At 41.8% G+C, this 16,577-nt stretch overlaps 1 protein-coding gene across 2 annotated transcripts in view; it reads left to right on the forward strand.

Moving 5' to 3' along the window:
* DCX (doublecortin) overlaps positions 1-12,061 on the forward strand; it is an 83,980-nt gene extending 71,919 nt beyond the window's left edge. For both annotated transcript variants that reach the window (XM_009970564.2, XM_032996029.1), the window contains exon 7: positions 56-12,061. In XM_009970564.2, the coding sequence (XP_009968866.1) occupies positions 56-112 (57 nt within the window). In that variant the 3' untranslated portion in view covers positions 113-12,061. The remainder of the gene's footprint in view (positions 1-55) is intronic.
* The last annotated feature ends 4,516 nt before the right edge of the window (positions 12,062-16,577 follow it).

A 16,577-nucleotide genomic window follows, 5' to 3' on the forward strand; every position in this document is an offset into this window, starting at 1 on the left:
GCCCAAAGGTGGAAACTGATTGTGAGAGTTAACATTTTCTTCTTTCTTTCTACAGGACTTGTATCTGCCTCTGTCTTTGGATGACTCTGATTCCCTTGGAGATTCCATGTAAAGCGACATGAAGCTAAATGTCCATATTGCAAGTTATGTTTAAGATATAGTAGAGTACTTCTGCCAAAATAAGCAGATAGATGACTGGTGCTTTCAAATCAGACAAAGGACACACAGTTATATGTCATTTTTTTTCTGTGATTTATCTTCTGTGCCACAAATCAACACCTACCAGTCTATAGAGATAGAGGGATACCATTCTTCAAAGTTATAGGGATGCAAAATGGACATTGCACAAAATTTGGGGCCAATATGTCAATGATCCTGTGCATTTCCCCTTTTATTCTATTATTTCTTCTGCTGCTGCAACTCTTATTTTCCTAGTGATAGTAAAGTAGCTCCCCCTGGAAGTGTGCAAATGGATCGCTTGCTGACCAATTTGCAAGCTCAAGTAGAGCAAATGATAGTCTCCACCTGTCCAAACTGCCAACGTTTGCCAGCTCACCTGCACCCCATTTGCAGCCCTGATTTTAGCACCTGCATACTAACTAGTATTGTCTTTCTTGTTGGAGGGCAGGAGGGAAAATAAATTACTAGTTTGAGGCTTAATATGCCAGCAGAAGCTTGGATGACATTAGGAATGATTGTGTAAGATGCTAAGTAAGGTTAGTACAACAGCAATTCAAATATTGGGATTTTTTTGTTGTTTTAATATTTTAATGATTAAGAAAAAAAAAGTTAGCTATCTGGAGTGGAACACCTTTCACATATGATCCAAAGATACTGCTAGCTGGTAACAAATTTTTATATCTACCTTATGGTATCTCTCTATCTCTGTAACAGTAATGCCTTGTGAACAGCCAACACTGAAAACACTGTGAAAATTTGTTTTCAGGTTTGACACCCTATAGGTCACTTTTTATAGCAAAAAATCAATACACTTTTTATAAAGGAAAACCTTGTATCTGTGTTTTGGGAGTGAGGATTCAAGCTCCTTCTTTTTTATAAAAACTGGTAATTTTCTTTTGTTTAAAAAACAAGTTCAGAAAAATGTACAAAAAAACCCAACCAACAACTGCAGAACAGTAAGATCAACAACTCAGTTTAGAAATCTTGTCATCACTGCCAAAACAGACACATGTAGGGGGAAAAAAAAGTCAATTCAAAGTATTGAATGTTTTGATAGTTTTTGTAATGTTTAAGACTACATGTTTGGTTTTTTACACTTCAGTATTCCTAACTATGGCCAGATTCTCTACTTATATAGCAAATGGAATTTTGTGGTGTTTAAAAACCCGTATTTTAAGAAACTCTTCTATCTGACAAAAACAAACTGTATTTAGAGAAATCTTTTGCTTTTACTAATCGGTAATGACTCCTACAGAATGCAAAGTTCATCTATTCACGCAGGGCTGGTGGTTTTTAATACGCCGAAGCTTTGTCATAGGCTAGCTGGCATTGCCTCCCTTTCTCATGGAATAAGCTTTCGATGAAACTGATTATTACAGAACTTTACCTAAATGAAAACTGTGCAATCAAATCTTTCTTTGTTGCTCTATTTGCCTTTGTTTCAATGTACACATCTATTCCCTATTGCCTTGCAACTCCTTGTGATTAGAATGAATTATAACATTGTGATGCTTGATGCTACATGAATGCTGAGTTGTTCCCAAAGCCACTCCACATTTTGTTTGCTTGCATTGCTGGTAGGAAACAATCTGTGCAGGCTGCATCTTTAGAGGTTCATGTAATGATACATATAATGCAACTTTAAAAAGAGATTTATCTGAGAGAGGCTAGGATTGGGAATTATCAAGGGGTCAGAGTTGTTATGCACCAAATTTGCACCCAGTAGTCTTAGTGCATGATCATTTACATCCAGAGTTTTGCATAAGAAATCATTTGTTCCCACAAATAACTCCATTTAATTGAATAACTCTCTGACTACACAACTGCTAAATGATTGTCTTGCCTGTTGTATATAGAATCTTGGTTTCAGTTCAAAGGCTAAGGGCTCCTGTTGAAGTTTTGTGGGGAAAAGGATGGTAGTGTGGACAAAGCATAGGTACGCTAGTCAGGACACCTTCATTCAGCCCTTGGCTTTGCTAAATTTAGTGTCTGAATGGGAGCAGGTCTCTTAGTAACCCTGTGCCTCAACCTGTCTATCTGTCCCTACAGGGACAATACTGTTCTACCTCACTGGGGGTTGTGAGGCCAAATGTTGGTTAACATTTGTAAAGTGCTTTCAGATCCTCTAACAGAAGGTGCTGAAATATTCTGGGTGCAGATTTGGTTATGGGTGCTAATTTTTGGCTGTTTAATCATGTGGGTGCTACTGTAGATTCTGGTCATGAGAAAATATGACCTTTTAAGCGTAAAGGTGTCAAAGGCCATGGTTATGCTAACAATAGTATTCATCAGAGATTTTGTCTTGGTAAAAGCTTTAATGGGATAGATAATTTGACATGCTTTTACCCTCTCCTCTGTTCTGTTGGTGGAAATCTCAGACTCCCTCCCCGGTCTCTGCCTTTCCAGGGACCCTGACTAGAAGTCATGACCCTGCCTGTTAGAGATTATGAACTTGGACTCCAGTCAAAGGTTTAGTCACTTCAGTGACACAGGCCATTCCTGTTGTAGTCAGGGTTAGCATGTCCTGCCACCCTTCCTCTGAGTCTCTGCTAAACCAAGAGACCGGCCATGAAATCACATCTACGTTCTCTTGCTATTCAGTGCAGGACACTTACCACAGATCTACCAGGAAAACCTAAATCTTTGATATCCATAAACAGATGGAACTTCTCGAGCTGATGGTGATAGGAAAGGAGTCCGAGATGTGCTTTCATCCAGTAACTGTGAGTTCAGTTTGTATCTGATAAGGCAAGAAGCCAAGGGGTTAATGCACCTTTGGATAGATGGTTGTTGAGGTAGCTGTTGAGAAGTGGTTCCTTTCCTTCCTGCCACACATAGTGTTTGGTTGTTTGAAGATGCTCTTCCTGGTGAAGTGTGCTAAGGAATCACTGAGGCCTTCTTCCTGATCTGGACCTAGTGATGCATCTAAAACCTGATCCTGCAAGTGCTCCCTTGGGAATGGAGATAATCGTGGGGTGAGGCTGAGCCCAACAATTCCTTCAGGGAATTAGGAGGACCTTGAAAAGACCTAGAAGAAGAAAAAAAAAATGTTCAGTGGGAAAGATAGCCATTCAAACCTGGAGAAGCCACAAAGAAAACAGGGTATGAGGTCAAACTCCCAAGTTTTAAAAACCAATTTTCTAGGTAGAAATGCCGGGGCAGTAGGAGAAGTCAGTGAGCATTTCAGCTGTAACATATAGTTAAGTCTGTATTAATGCCAATATTGCATGAGTTCTTGTACAGAAATGCATGTGGAATGTTACCTACATTCAAAACTAGTTATCTTTGGCTTTGTAGGATCCCTAACATAGATTTGAATTCAAAGAGAAACAATGCACAGATATTGTACCTTAGTCATTGAAATATAAGGACAGCCCTGATTCAGGAAAGAACTTAGACATGCTTAAATTTTAACGTGTGCTTTACTCCTGTTGATTTTTCATGAGATTTAAGCTTGGGTTTGGTCAGAAAGCTTTCCTGAACTGGAATGAATTAGTAACTACTTTCAAAATACTATAATAATTCCAGACCCTATGAGATCTTGGAGTAGATGATAGTAATTCTACTATATACTGTAGAGTTTACCTTTTATTTTTTTTTCTACTTTTACAAGCACATAAAACTCCACAGGATGTGAGGATTTGCCATATTAATTCTGCTGTAAAAACCTTGTCTAATTTGCCTCATGAGGCTGCCTTTAGTGTTGTCAGAGACTAATTGAAACACTAAGACTATATTGTTTTAAAACAATACAGTATATAAAAACAAATTGGAGAGACTCTTAAAGTAGTAGGGCTTTGTTTCTTCAAAATCTGACTTTATTCAGTATCCAGTATATTTTAGCAAATTTGTATATATAGTAAAAATACGTGTTTCAGATACAATCATTAGGCAGGAATTAGAGCAATCCTCCAAGCACAGACTGATGTATTTAGTATTTGTTCATTCCAGTGATGGTCTTGACTGTAGAAGATCAGGGCAATGCAGCAAAATCTTCAGCCTTAGGATTTTTGTTACTTGTAAAGCATTTATAATCCTGAAGCTTCTGGGTTAAAGCCTCATGTGTTATAAGATTTGGAGCTAGTTCAGTTCCACCAGCTAAACAGCCAACCAAGACTATACCTTGAAGCAGTTTTGAAAGAGACTGGTAACAGGATTTTACCTGGTGCACCCTGCAGTGGGAGATGGAAATAGCTTTTGCTTACCATTGTCTGTGTTTCCTATATCTGCACATTATTTACAGTCTTCCCAGGAGCTAGAAACACTATTTGTGTCATTTTCATAGAAAACAGAAAAATAATTCTGCTTAGAAAACAACTTCCACATCTCTCTTTCACATTTAGCTAACACATACATATGCATGCAAAAAAATCACACACACAGTCTAGCTGTTATTTTTCTCTCATTTGCCTGAACAGTACTTTTGAAGGGAAAAAAGGGAGGTAGGACCAAAAATTGTGGCAAACAGCAAAATAATGTTACACCCAGGCATTTCAATAAGAAATAATGGCACTAAAGTGTTAGTTTCTCCTTAGCCATGTGGATACTGATATTTTCTACGATGCCTTGTGTTTGCTTTTTTCATGCCTTTGAGGTCAGTGCTGATCTTCTTGCTACTTTACATAACACTTTATGAAATTTCTCTGCAATGCCATGCTGAACCCCTATACAGACACTGTTCCAGTGACAGCCATCCCTGAAAGTTGCATCCTCTCTGCAGGGGCATGGTGTGGACTTTACAGTAAGAGACTTCTTTATTGCAGTGAGAGCATGAGTGTATTTTGTCATTGACTTCAGTGGTACACCACATCCATTCAAGGCAACTGGAGAGTTGTCTTTTACTATAGTAGAGGCAGAATCATTTTTAGAGAAAGGAAGAAAAATAGACAAGTAAAGTAGGTATAAAATTAGTCCAGGAAGTGTCTCCTCAAGCTAAGACAATCCACAACCAGAGAAAAGCTGTATAGAGGTGCATTTACCACACACGAGGTGCTGATGGTGACCAAGACAGAACAAAACAGCTACTTTTTTCTAGTGGTGATTTAGGCTCAAAGTTATTTTTCTGGTTGCTGATGGAAGCAGGCTGGAACAGTATTTGGGACTGGTGCAGTTCTTTGTAGAAGTAAATGGATGGCACGAGATGAAAATCTTTTTCTGTCTATCTAGATAGAAAGTGAGGTCAGTCCATGGAACAGGATTAGTGCTTTACACAAGATACCTAGAAGAGATCCAGCTGAAACACCAACTTAGTGTAATGAGACCAAGATGGTTAAGACTCTAAGTGCCTTCCAACATGCTTTGGGCTTCAGAAGCGGGACAACACATGTCCAACAAGGCCTAGGTAAAAATGGCCTTGACAAAAGGGGACAGAACAGACTTTGATTCGGGAGATATTTAGCCCATCTTGCATTTATTCAACCAGCTCTTGAAAAGTGTTGTCTCCAGAATCAGATTTCTTCTGGCAGATGCCTCTGTCCCATTTGTATGAATCTGAGCAGGCCTCTCCACGGTATCTCAGGAAATGTTAAAGCTGGGCCTTGTGTCGCACAGTGCAGCCACTCCTCACTGACTGTGGAGTGAACTCGGCTGGGTTCTGCTGCACTGGTTATCGATTCTGTCGTTCAGATACTCTTCACCCTCCTTTTTTGCTCCTGGCTTGAGATCTGGTGTCTTCAGGTAAAAGGCTGGGGCCAGCAATGTGTACAGACCCCTCGTTTTGTTTTGTTTTGTTTTCTCTGGAACAGATCTAGTCATTTGATGTTTGTCTGAAGGTCTGGGGCCAAGCTGACAAAAGAACACATTTTAATAGGGAGAGGGGAGATTGTAAGTGGGTGGATGGAAAGGCTTTTTTTCAGTAATGCCACTGCACAGCTGCTCTGACAGAATCCCAGTTGTAGGGTAGGGTAAGACTACTACTTCTGCAGGTGAAAATGCAGAGCTTTGGGGTCACAGACCACTATCCATTCCTCAGGACACTGTTTAGGGAAGATTAAAAACACTGACACCCATTTTCAGCCAATAGCTGAGCTTCTGAGCAAATGAGAATCAAACCTAGTGGATTCAGCAGTGGGATTTCAGAGCCACTCGGGTTTCAGAGCTATTGGTCTTTGGAATAACTGTAGACGATCAATTCTCCTTGTGCTGTGGTGTCCCAATGCATAAAGGGCTGATAACAATACTTGCGTCCATCTCTAAGGTGCTTTGAGATAAGCTGATACAAAGAGCTTGATTTTAAGTTTTATTTATTACTTAACAAAGTCTGAAAACCTTATTGAAGCAAACTATGGTCCATTGTCTTTGGCAAGTCTTTTCTGGAACTCTGGCTCTTTCAAAACTATGCTGTAAAAATGCTTCATTATTTTACTTATGGTGAAAGACACACACATCATTTTTAGTTCCCCAGAACCCATGGAGGAGTCAGCAGCACCCTTGAGATCAAGGCCATGTCTATATCCAGCAACCCAGTCCTCTCATCTGGAGTTGCCTGAATAGAGACCCCCACTGCCCCTCTTTTTGTTACATGTTCATGTACATATCGGGGGCAATTTGTGTTACCATTCGAAATGTGGGCCTCATATTTGTAAATGATGAATAAGTCTAATGATTTCTGTGGCCTTCTACCAAGAAAACAGTGGGCCTGTTGTTGAAAGCTTTCTTGTTTAGAAAGTGTTCATGGCCAGATGGCTTCATGGGAAAGAGTTGCCTTTCAGTTTCATTGCTTAATGCACTTAGTTGAACTAACCTATTCTGGCTCTTGCTCTATATCTCAATGAACTGTAACTCAGGACTCTTGAGCCAGTTTAGAGCTGCCCTAGGTCTGACAGTTTATCACTCAAACAACTGAAGAAGGAGGATGCTCAAAGGGAATTAACAAATCTTTGCAGTAATTAGAGTCTGTCAGCTGAAAAAAGAAAGTTGGCATCATTAGAGAAAGATGCCATGGTGGCCAATGTCATGGGAAAGAAAGAAAAAAATACTTGTTTCTAAGAAGAATGGTAGGGGGAATTTGTCAGGAGATATTTACTGAGTGATGAAATGAGCTTGAACTTCACAGAAAATTAAATGGAAGGGAGAGCATGAGGCAGAGCATTGGAAATGTCAGTGCCATTGATGTCTGGGAATAATAAAATACAAAAGCCAAGAACTTCCAGGGATGAACAAAAGGGGAGGTGGGGGCTAGCTGAGGATCTACAGCTTGGTTCTGGGCAGAAAAGCAGCAGGGGTTCCTGGCTGCATGTTGAGAGAGTTATTGACCGTGCAGGTATCTAAGCCAGGATGCAGGCTACCTGCCACAACAGTGTGTGTCCCACTCCCGATGGCAGAAATAAGGTCACACTTGGCCTCAGGCAGGAGAACTTGGTTTGAAGTTCCTCCCCTGCTCCTGTTTTACTCTCCTGCCAATATGTGTCATCCCTAAAAGGGGGAAGGGAAGATCCAGCCCTTTGCTGAATGACAGCACCAACCTGTGGTTTGGATTTTATTTTTATTCCTCCCTATCAGATCAGAAATAGAAATTCATCAGCATGCCCTGGCTGGGAGAATGACAGGCCTGGCACACTGGGGAATTGCAAAACATGTGCAAGAGAATAATGAGGGCACCTCCAAACCTCCCATCCCTTCCCAGGCTGCTCAGCAAACTCTGGAAAAAGTAACAACCCACTTGCACCAGGGTGAACAGCCAAGACAGGCTCCTGGAGGAGGTTACCTTGATTTGCTGTGCAGGCAGAGGGGCTGATGATCTTGTCCATGCAATGCCTGGCCACGTATGAGAGAGCTGCTGCCTTCAGTGATCAATGGGAAGTCCGTGCTGAACAAGGGGATCTGTGTTTAACACAGGTTTTCTCATGAGATATTTTTTCTAAATTCAGTTGAGTTACAGTGCTTATGAATTTAATCCTAAAAGGCATAACAGATTATTTATCTGAACACATTTTTTTGCTATTTAGTCTCAGATTTATTTTTTTTTCTACATAAAGATTGCACCTCTTTGTTTCCGTAGATTCTCAGATGCTCAATATAGCACAAGTGAAACCCAATACACCTAATTCTTCGCTGCTTTAAACAGGCAGAAGGTCCTCTGTAATTAAGGGAGCTGAATCCATTTGGTCCAAGGTTGGTCTCCAATTTCAAAGATTGATTACTGTCAATAATTTTTGTGTGATTGATTACTTAAGTGCAGATTCAGTTTCCTGGGTGACAGCTGCAGACTTTGCAGAGAAAACCTCATTGACCCCAGCTATAAAGTGATCTCTTGTATGAACCTCTAATAGTAAGTTATATATGGGAGATATTTTGTATAGTTTTATTATAGTTAATGATAAAGCTGAAGTAGTTTGTTTAAATATCTTTAAACTTGTAGAATTGAAAATTAAAGAAGGAACCTTAGCAAATTAGTGTCCTCTATGTTTCCTGGTTCTAAAGAGTGTTGGCTTTATTTCACTTTACTCTCACTTCAGTCTACTAATAGACGTGTCCTGAGCCCAGCAGGTTTAAGGAACTAGAAATAACACTTCTATTTCTTCCAGTATTTTTTCTACTCTAGTCCCAGCTACTACCAAGCAGAATAGAGATTTATGGTTGGCTTGGTTTTTATAGAAAAGTATTACCAAATGTCTCTGAACATAAAAAAGAAGGTTCAGTTCATTGTGGGTGACTCATCTAAACTCAAGGCTGCTTTTGATTTCTATCCAAGCTGGTTCTTCCATCTCTATTTGTGATGGTTACATTTAGGAAGTTGAGATTAATTTCAGTCACATTTGAACAGTGGGGTTGTTGCAGAGCAAAGCGATTCACCTGGCACATGCAGTCAGAATGAAACACGTTGGTGGCACTTGGCCAGGGTGGACCTGAACCAAACCCTGGTTCTGAACCCCTGAGTTTCTGAGAAACCCATGTGCAGAGTCAAACTTCGGAAATGTCTGTAATGGACCAAATGGACCCTGAGTTGGGGTCCAGGCCCAGTTCTTGGAATGAAGAATTTTACCTTCAGAGAATCCCTGTGAAACATTTAGTGGGGGTTTTGTTGTTGTTGTTTTTTTTTTTTTGTTGTTGTTGTTGTGTTTGGGTTTTTTGTTTGTTTGTTTTTGTTTTGTTTTGTTTTTTAATTCCAGCATGGCTTCTTTTGTCCATCTGCTTCCAAGCATAGCACAGCAGATAGGGATGGATATTTAATTTACTTTTCTTCCCAGGTGGCAGATGAAATGTAATGATACTCTGTTTCCCTCTCATGCTGACCACACAGTCAGGAGGGGTTGCAAAACACACACCCTTTTTTCCTTTTTTTTTTTTTTTTTCCACCCCTCTTTACAACAGAAGAGCTATTTCCAGATTTAGTGTGATGTCTAATGTCTCCTTAAAAAGAAGAATGTCTAGGGAATTAATTGCACTGCTAATTGGTGTTTATAGATAAGGTGAAGCAGAAGTATTGAATGTAAGAACAAGAAAGCCTGTGAGTTGTAATTACATGCTGAATTCTGACACGTAAAGTTGTTGTTAGTTTGCTTCTTATTTAAATGATGTGTGATCCAAGCAGCTTTATCACTGTGGCAGTACTAGTACAGCTGCGATTATCAATTTAGAAGACACCCAGGGTCTTTTAGATAGAGGAAACCTGTCTAGCCAAATCTCCTTCTAGTCTCTGAAATGACGACACATTCCCCTCTGTGGTACTCTGTATTTTATGACACTGTCTAGTCTAGAAGCACAGGAAAGGAGTTTCAGCTTGCCGACATTGCTGTTACTAGCCTTTGCCTAATTTCTTAATCACAACTCTAATCACAAGCTAGGGTTAGCGGCTCTCATTGCATACACCTGAGTTCTTCATGCCACTCTTCTCTGAAGAGCATGAACTGCCTTTGCTCACGGCCCTGCGCTCTGTGGCTCTCTCTGAGCTGCGGATTTTCCAGCAAGTTGTGTTGAGGGAGGGAGATAAGCAGCTGAACTGGAACCTGATCATGGGTTACTGTCTTAGGTCATTCATTGAGTTTGTATGATTTCATCATTAATAACAAAGCTGCAATATAATATAACTGAGAGGCCATGATGTATTTTCTCTTGTCATTCAGTGGGTGGGGGATGGAGGGGCAGCCGGGTTTAAAGTTTAGCTGGTATACTTTAAACTCTGTGTACATAACCTTGGAGGACATGTGGGTGGTAAGGGTTCAGTTGTTATTTTGTTGGGATCGGTAAATTTCAGTTTGTTTTTGTTTAAGTAATAAGGTATTTAATTAATGTCATTGTACAAAGAGCTATTAATTTAAATGGTGCTTTTGTTCTCCTAAACCAGATCTATCTAACCTTTCTTTTTGGCAAGCCTGCAGCAATGCTAACCATGTTGACTTTTGTACCTTGGGGGAGTGTGTGGAAGGGGAGGGGAAATGCTTTTCTCTTCAGACAAATAACGTTGCCCATAGTTAACTTTCTGCTTGGATATATACCTTGAATTTCCTTTATGCTGAATTTTTATGTGAAGTTCTCTTAAAGGGACAGAACAAGCAGAGGTTATTCCAAAAGATCTCAACTGTATCATCTTGTAATATATTGCAGCTTTATGCCAATGATTCCTTGCTTACCTGTACACTGTCCATGCATGTTTTGAACTAATTTTGCATTCTCCATTTGTGGTGAGTTATTTAGCATTTTAACCACCTTTTGTGCCATTCAACTTGTACAGAAAACATTTTTATTGACGTTTTAAAGGGAGGGGGAAGAAAAGGAAAAAAAAAAACCCTTCTGCTCCCTAGTTGTAGGTAGAACTCAGTTACTTAGCAAACAGATGTAGATGAGTGGTTGTAGTGTTAGAAATGTTAGCTTGCTCGTGAACAAGCTTTTGAGAGTAAATGCATGGTCCTGTACCTCTCTCTTCTTAATTAGCTCTTCCTTTCCTCCTGGGAAGATTCTCTCTCTCTCCCTCTCTCTTACTCTGTCTTTGTCTCTCTCGTGGTTGTAAAGTACAGATTTGGGCATAAGTAAAATGATACACAATGAGGTTTGAAAAGCAGTTCTCAACAGGTTCTCTCGGGGAACTTATTTCTCACAGCGCCTTGCCTTGGCACTTCGATTAGACTCTAACTTTCAAGGTAAACCAGATGGAGATCAGTCACCTGTTGCCTCTGCTTGAACTGGGGGACAAGTTAAATCTTTGGAAGTTTGCGTCACTGGTAAACGATGAGATCTCGCTGATCCATTGCAGCTGAGGCTTGTGGCACGTGGTGTATTGGCCGTGGCTTCCACACCTGGTGGTGTTCTACATGGGACTAGTCCCACGGCCCCTGATTTGCGGAGTTTGCACACACTTTTTGATTTTCCTGGATACACGGCGGTGGGGGGGAAGGGGGCAGATGGTCTATAGGAATTGTTAGGGGTTCTGTAGACAACTCCATCTCCGCACTCCCAAGTTCTGAGTTGAGTACGCAGGGCTCATCGTTTAATAGCTGTGGTTCTGTTGGCAATGGAAGACAGAAAACAGTCAAAGTCTTGGAAAAGAGGGGGTCTCTCACAAAGATGGATTTTGTTAGAAATGGACTTAAAAAAACCCCACAAAGCCCTGCCACAAAACCACAAAATGTACCTAGATCCACACATCTATCCCCCATGCCTCTTCTCCCTTAACAGAATTTCCTTTTGTTAGAAGATTTGACTTTCTAGAAAAAAATTCCATTTTTGTGAGGTGTTGTGAACTGTTTTTACTACTTGTAATAACCATCCCAGGTCTGAGTATTCTTGTAATGCAATGCCATGCAGCAGAGAACCTGTCCACTTTATAGCTTTGCTCTCAATATTTGTTACTCATTGTTTTCTCATCTAAATGTACATTTGCAAGATGTGTGTAATGTCATTTTCAAAAAATAAAATTTGGTTTCAATATTTAGGCCGATAAAAACCTCTTCTGATGCTTTTATTTAGCAAGTGTGTGTTGACTATAACTTGTGAATTATAGCAGTATTTGTTCATCTTGATTCATCAGCTTTCCCAAATCAGTCCCTCTTGTACAGATGCAGAAAAAAGACCAGGGAGGAAAACTGATGGCCCTGAATTAAGACTCACGTTTGCCTGACTGAAACAGCCTAACCTGTATAAGACCATCCTTTTGACGCAAGGCATGAGCGCAGTGTGGGTCCCACTGTAGGAGATATGGTGCAGGTAAGGGCAGCTCTTTCCCTACGTGCAGCACTTCAGTCAAAACAGTGGATTCAAAATAGCAAGATCTGGCCCCCATCTGAACTCTGTCTTGGCATCCAGGGCATGGGCAAGGCCTGTACAATCTCACATTAGCTTTGGGAAGTTTGGTGAGATTTGAAGAGATACGCTGTGTTTATCCTGCCTTCCCACACAGGCCTGAAAAAGGACAAAGTTCTTTCACAGCTACCCTGTCAGAACCACAGTGAAGACAATAACATTTTTCCTCGTAAGCCCTCAAAAATGTTAGCAAGGCTTGGACCTCCTCATTTAATTATACAGTACAAGCCACTCTGCTGTTTGTTTCTGCTTCACAGCTGCAGAATTAAAAGGGAGCTTTGGCCATCCCTGCTGTAGACTGGGCTGCTGTGAAAGAGCTCAGATTCTTCCCAATGTTTCATGCTCAGATGGAGCCTTTTATCCTTTTTTTCCCTGTGGTCACTGCACATCAGCCCAGAGAGGGCTGTGCTCTTTGCCTTCTAGATCCAGAGGAGATGCTGTGCCAACTGGCAAACAGCATCGGGGCTACCAACACCTCGCCCCACTTGGTCAACCACTGGCACCCACTTGTGATGATCGTGCCACGCTCGAACAGGCCAGTGGCAGCACATACAGTACAGTCCTGTTTGCAGTGAAAGACCACACTAAAAAACCTACAGTTCCCAGAATAAAACCAGTAGACCAAAAACACCTTAAGAACATCCTTTATCTGAATGTGCATCAACTGAAACTGAAGCAAATGTTGTCAGAAAAGCAGAACAAGCACTTAAGAAAATACTCTGCTTGTGTCTTCATGCACCCCAAAACCAAACAAAGCACACTGCTGTTTTTTCTAGGGGCTACGTATGAGATGAGGTCAATAAAAAACACAAGAGGTAATGCTTCTGCCCATGCAAAATGTCCTGAAAATGGCAGATTTAAAACCCTCAACCCGCTGTGTGCATCTAATGCAGCTATTCCAGGGACTTGAGGGTGTTAAACTAGATGGTGACAGTGTGGCACCAACAACCAGCACTGCAAACCATGATACTGCTGTCCTGCTATGAATCCCACTGACACATGAAATTACTCCAGATTTAAAGTCATGTAAATGAGAGCAAAATTAAGTTTCCACAGTCCAGCCTTTCTCCTACATCAGCCTGGATCTATACAGAACAGGTATCCCCAAATACGTTGTTTCATCAGAGCAGCAAAAGTGTCTGTTTCCAAAAGGTCTGGGTTCAAGTGCGTTAGCCCTAGGTGGTGGCAGTTGTTTAGACTGAAATACATGTTTTGGACTGGTTGGAAAACCTTAGGCTGGTCTCTTGACCTAATCACCATTACTTGATGCTCAGCCATGGCTTGCTGTACAATCTGGTTCCACTCAAAGAAAACATACTTTTTGCCTGTCAGGCTTGTCTGCTGCAAATGATCCAAGTTTTCTGTGGTTGCTGGCTTTGAATTGCGGCCCAAGATACGGCATCCAGATCCATGTGTAATAGGACATTTACTGGGCTCTGTCAGCTTAGCTCTGAGAAATGCTGAACCAGTTGTAGCATCAACTCTGTGGCTCAGGGTTTATGTAGTGATGCTTAATCTTATCTTTTCTGTAAATAAGACACCTTTAAAAGTCAACAAATCTTATTTACATGGTTTCTCCTATGGCCTGAGCTCTGTCCCTTGTCTTCCACTGCAGCCATCTGCTTCCCCACTCCAATCTCTCTCAAATATACCTACGCTTCAAATGTATAGTTTTATGTTCAAGTATCACCTTTACCGTAATGCAGGCCCTGCACACCTGACCATCCAGATGTCCACTGGAAAAAGAGTCATAGTACAACCAGTTTTGGTTTTGTTTTAAAAATAAAACACCAAATCAAAAAGGTTTAATTTTAGAACCCCCAAATTAAGTGAGAACTCCAATGACTTGAAAATGTAGGCACTCAGCCCTGTATTTGCAATCTTGTTAATATAAGTAATATTCACCTGGGCTCTGTACAGTGCGTCAAACAGCTGGACTCCTTGTGTTACGTCTCTTTAAGATTATCAAGCGTTTGTGTAAGGGAACAGGAGTAATGTTTTATGGAGTATGACTTCAATTACTATATACATACCCTTGCTACTAAAAATAACACTAATCATTCATTATTAATCTGTCATTTTTATTCACAAGTAGGTCTACCGAGTTTAAAAATTCCCATCAATATTTTACATAAATCTGTTTGCCCCGAGAGCCCAGAAACATTCCACTTCACAATGACTGTGCCTCTGTTTCTCCCTAATCTGCATGTATTAAATTGTGCAAACATTTTGGTGCTCTTTATATTGCTTTTCTGGGGTTACAGTGTACTGATGTGTCTGAGGGCAAAAAGCAGGAAAGATCTTGCAAAATACCTTTATCTGTGGACGGTATAAGCAGCGATCAGGAACACACCCTGAAACTAGGGGTGTAATCGGAGCCTGCAAAGCCTTCAGGGAAGCCAGTGAAGGAGACATGGTGCTGGCCTAGCTGTGATATCCCCCCAGCTCCTGTCCAAACTCCAGTGTCTAGGCTGCCAGCTACAGCTGGGTTTTACTGGAGTGATTTGTCATTGAGAAGAAGCACCTTCTCTCTCCTGCTTTGCTCAGCCAGGCCACCTGCGTGGTGCAAGATGGTAGAAAATGTGAAAGCCAGCAAAAGATGCTGAATAAGTCAAATCTGCTGCTTGCTTGGTCTGGAAACCCATTTATTTTAAGCATAGGCCTTCCCGCAGTTGGTGCACCCAAACGAGTGTTGGCAGTCAAACAGCTGTTTGGAAAAGATTTGAGTTGTTTCTTCTGACAACTGCGCTCCAGCCACGATGCGTGTGTCATCTTCTAATTTGAGTGTTCAGAGTGTGCTTTTAGCACCCACATGCAGTCATGGCAAGTGCCATTAAGCTGGTTAAACCTCTATTCTTCTAGTCACCGTGAGAGAGTGACAGCCAGGAAGACAACCGGAGCTGAGGAGGAAAAGCTTCTTTCTGAAGGACCCTGGCAACATGTCAGTTCGGTGACACAGGCTGCCGCTCACAGCACTGAGGTTTCACAGCAGGTTTAATGCTTTTAATGCTACGTGGAGGCTGAGGGAGGATTTTACATCACTGGAAATGATGTTCAGCATCTGTATTCAGATCTTGGCCTTGAGCCCAGGGCAATGACTCATGAGTTTGACCACTATCTCAGGTGCACACTTTCACCGTATGTCATACAAATCCTGAGATTTAAGAAGTTTCTCTCAGAGGTCGTCACCACAGGCTGGCTGCTCACTGCTCTCTAGACAACACATCAGTCAGTGTTTGTCCACCTTCTAAAGCAGAGATGTCCAAACGGATACGAGTGTTCATAACCATGGGGAGATCCTCCAGAGAGCTGAAAAAACACACCAATGGTCTAAACACCCCAGTGGTGCCACTTTAATTATCAGTGCTTTATCAGTCCCATTAGGCTGACCTGCATCTTTAGTTGCCTTAAAAGTTTGTGAAAATCTGGACATAGGAGATGTGACTAAGAGCCTGTGTACATCATGGTGAGTGGCTGGAAAGCAGCCCTACGGAGAGACTTTGGGGGTATTAGTGGATGGAAAATGGACTGTGAGCCAGCAATATGTGATCGCAGCCCAGAACCCACCCGTGCCCTGGGCTGCAGCCAGAGCAGGGGGGGCAGCAGGGCCAGGGAGGGGATTCTCCCCCTCTGCTCCGCTCTGGGGAGACCCCCCTGCAGTGCTGGGGCCAGCTCGGGGGCCCCCAACAGCAGAAGGACACGGAGCTGCTCGAGCGGGGCCATGCTCGAGTCTGAGCCATGCAGCACCTCAGCACTGGCTTGGGTGCTGAAGGCAGCACGGCTCCCGCTGCAGCGCTGCACTGATGGGACCTCGGTGCCTTCGGGACAGTGGGCAGGATCACTGCGAAACTGCCAAGGCTCTTAGAAGAGAGAACTAGAGCAACCAGAAAGACCTTCCCACAAGCAATATGCTCTCCTCAGGTTTTCAGTTGCTGGTGGAACAAGGGAACTCAATTTTTCTTTCTGGGGACAGGACTAGGGACAAAGATGCCGTTCTCTTTACATGTATGGCCCCAGCTTTGCTGAAAAACACAGTGGCAAAGCCAACCCAAGCTTGTATTAGCACAGTACATCAGCCTGACTGTAATAACCAGAAAAATTCCCACTGAAGATGCATACACAGCCAAATCCATCATCAGCCTGTAAATTCTGATTCTTGC

Source organism: Tyto alba, unplaced genomic scaffold, assembly GCF_018691265.1.
Source record: "Tyto alba isolate M040663 unplaced genomic scaffold, T.alba_DEE_v4.0 Super-Scaffold_5, whole genome shotgun sequence".
NCBI lineage: Eukaryota > Metazoa > Chordata > Aves > Strigiformes > Tytonidae > Tyto > Tyto alba.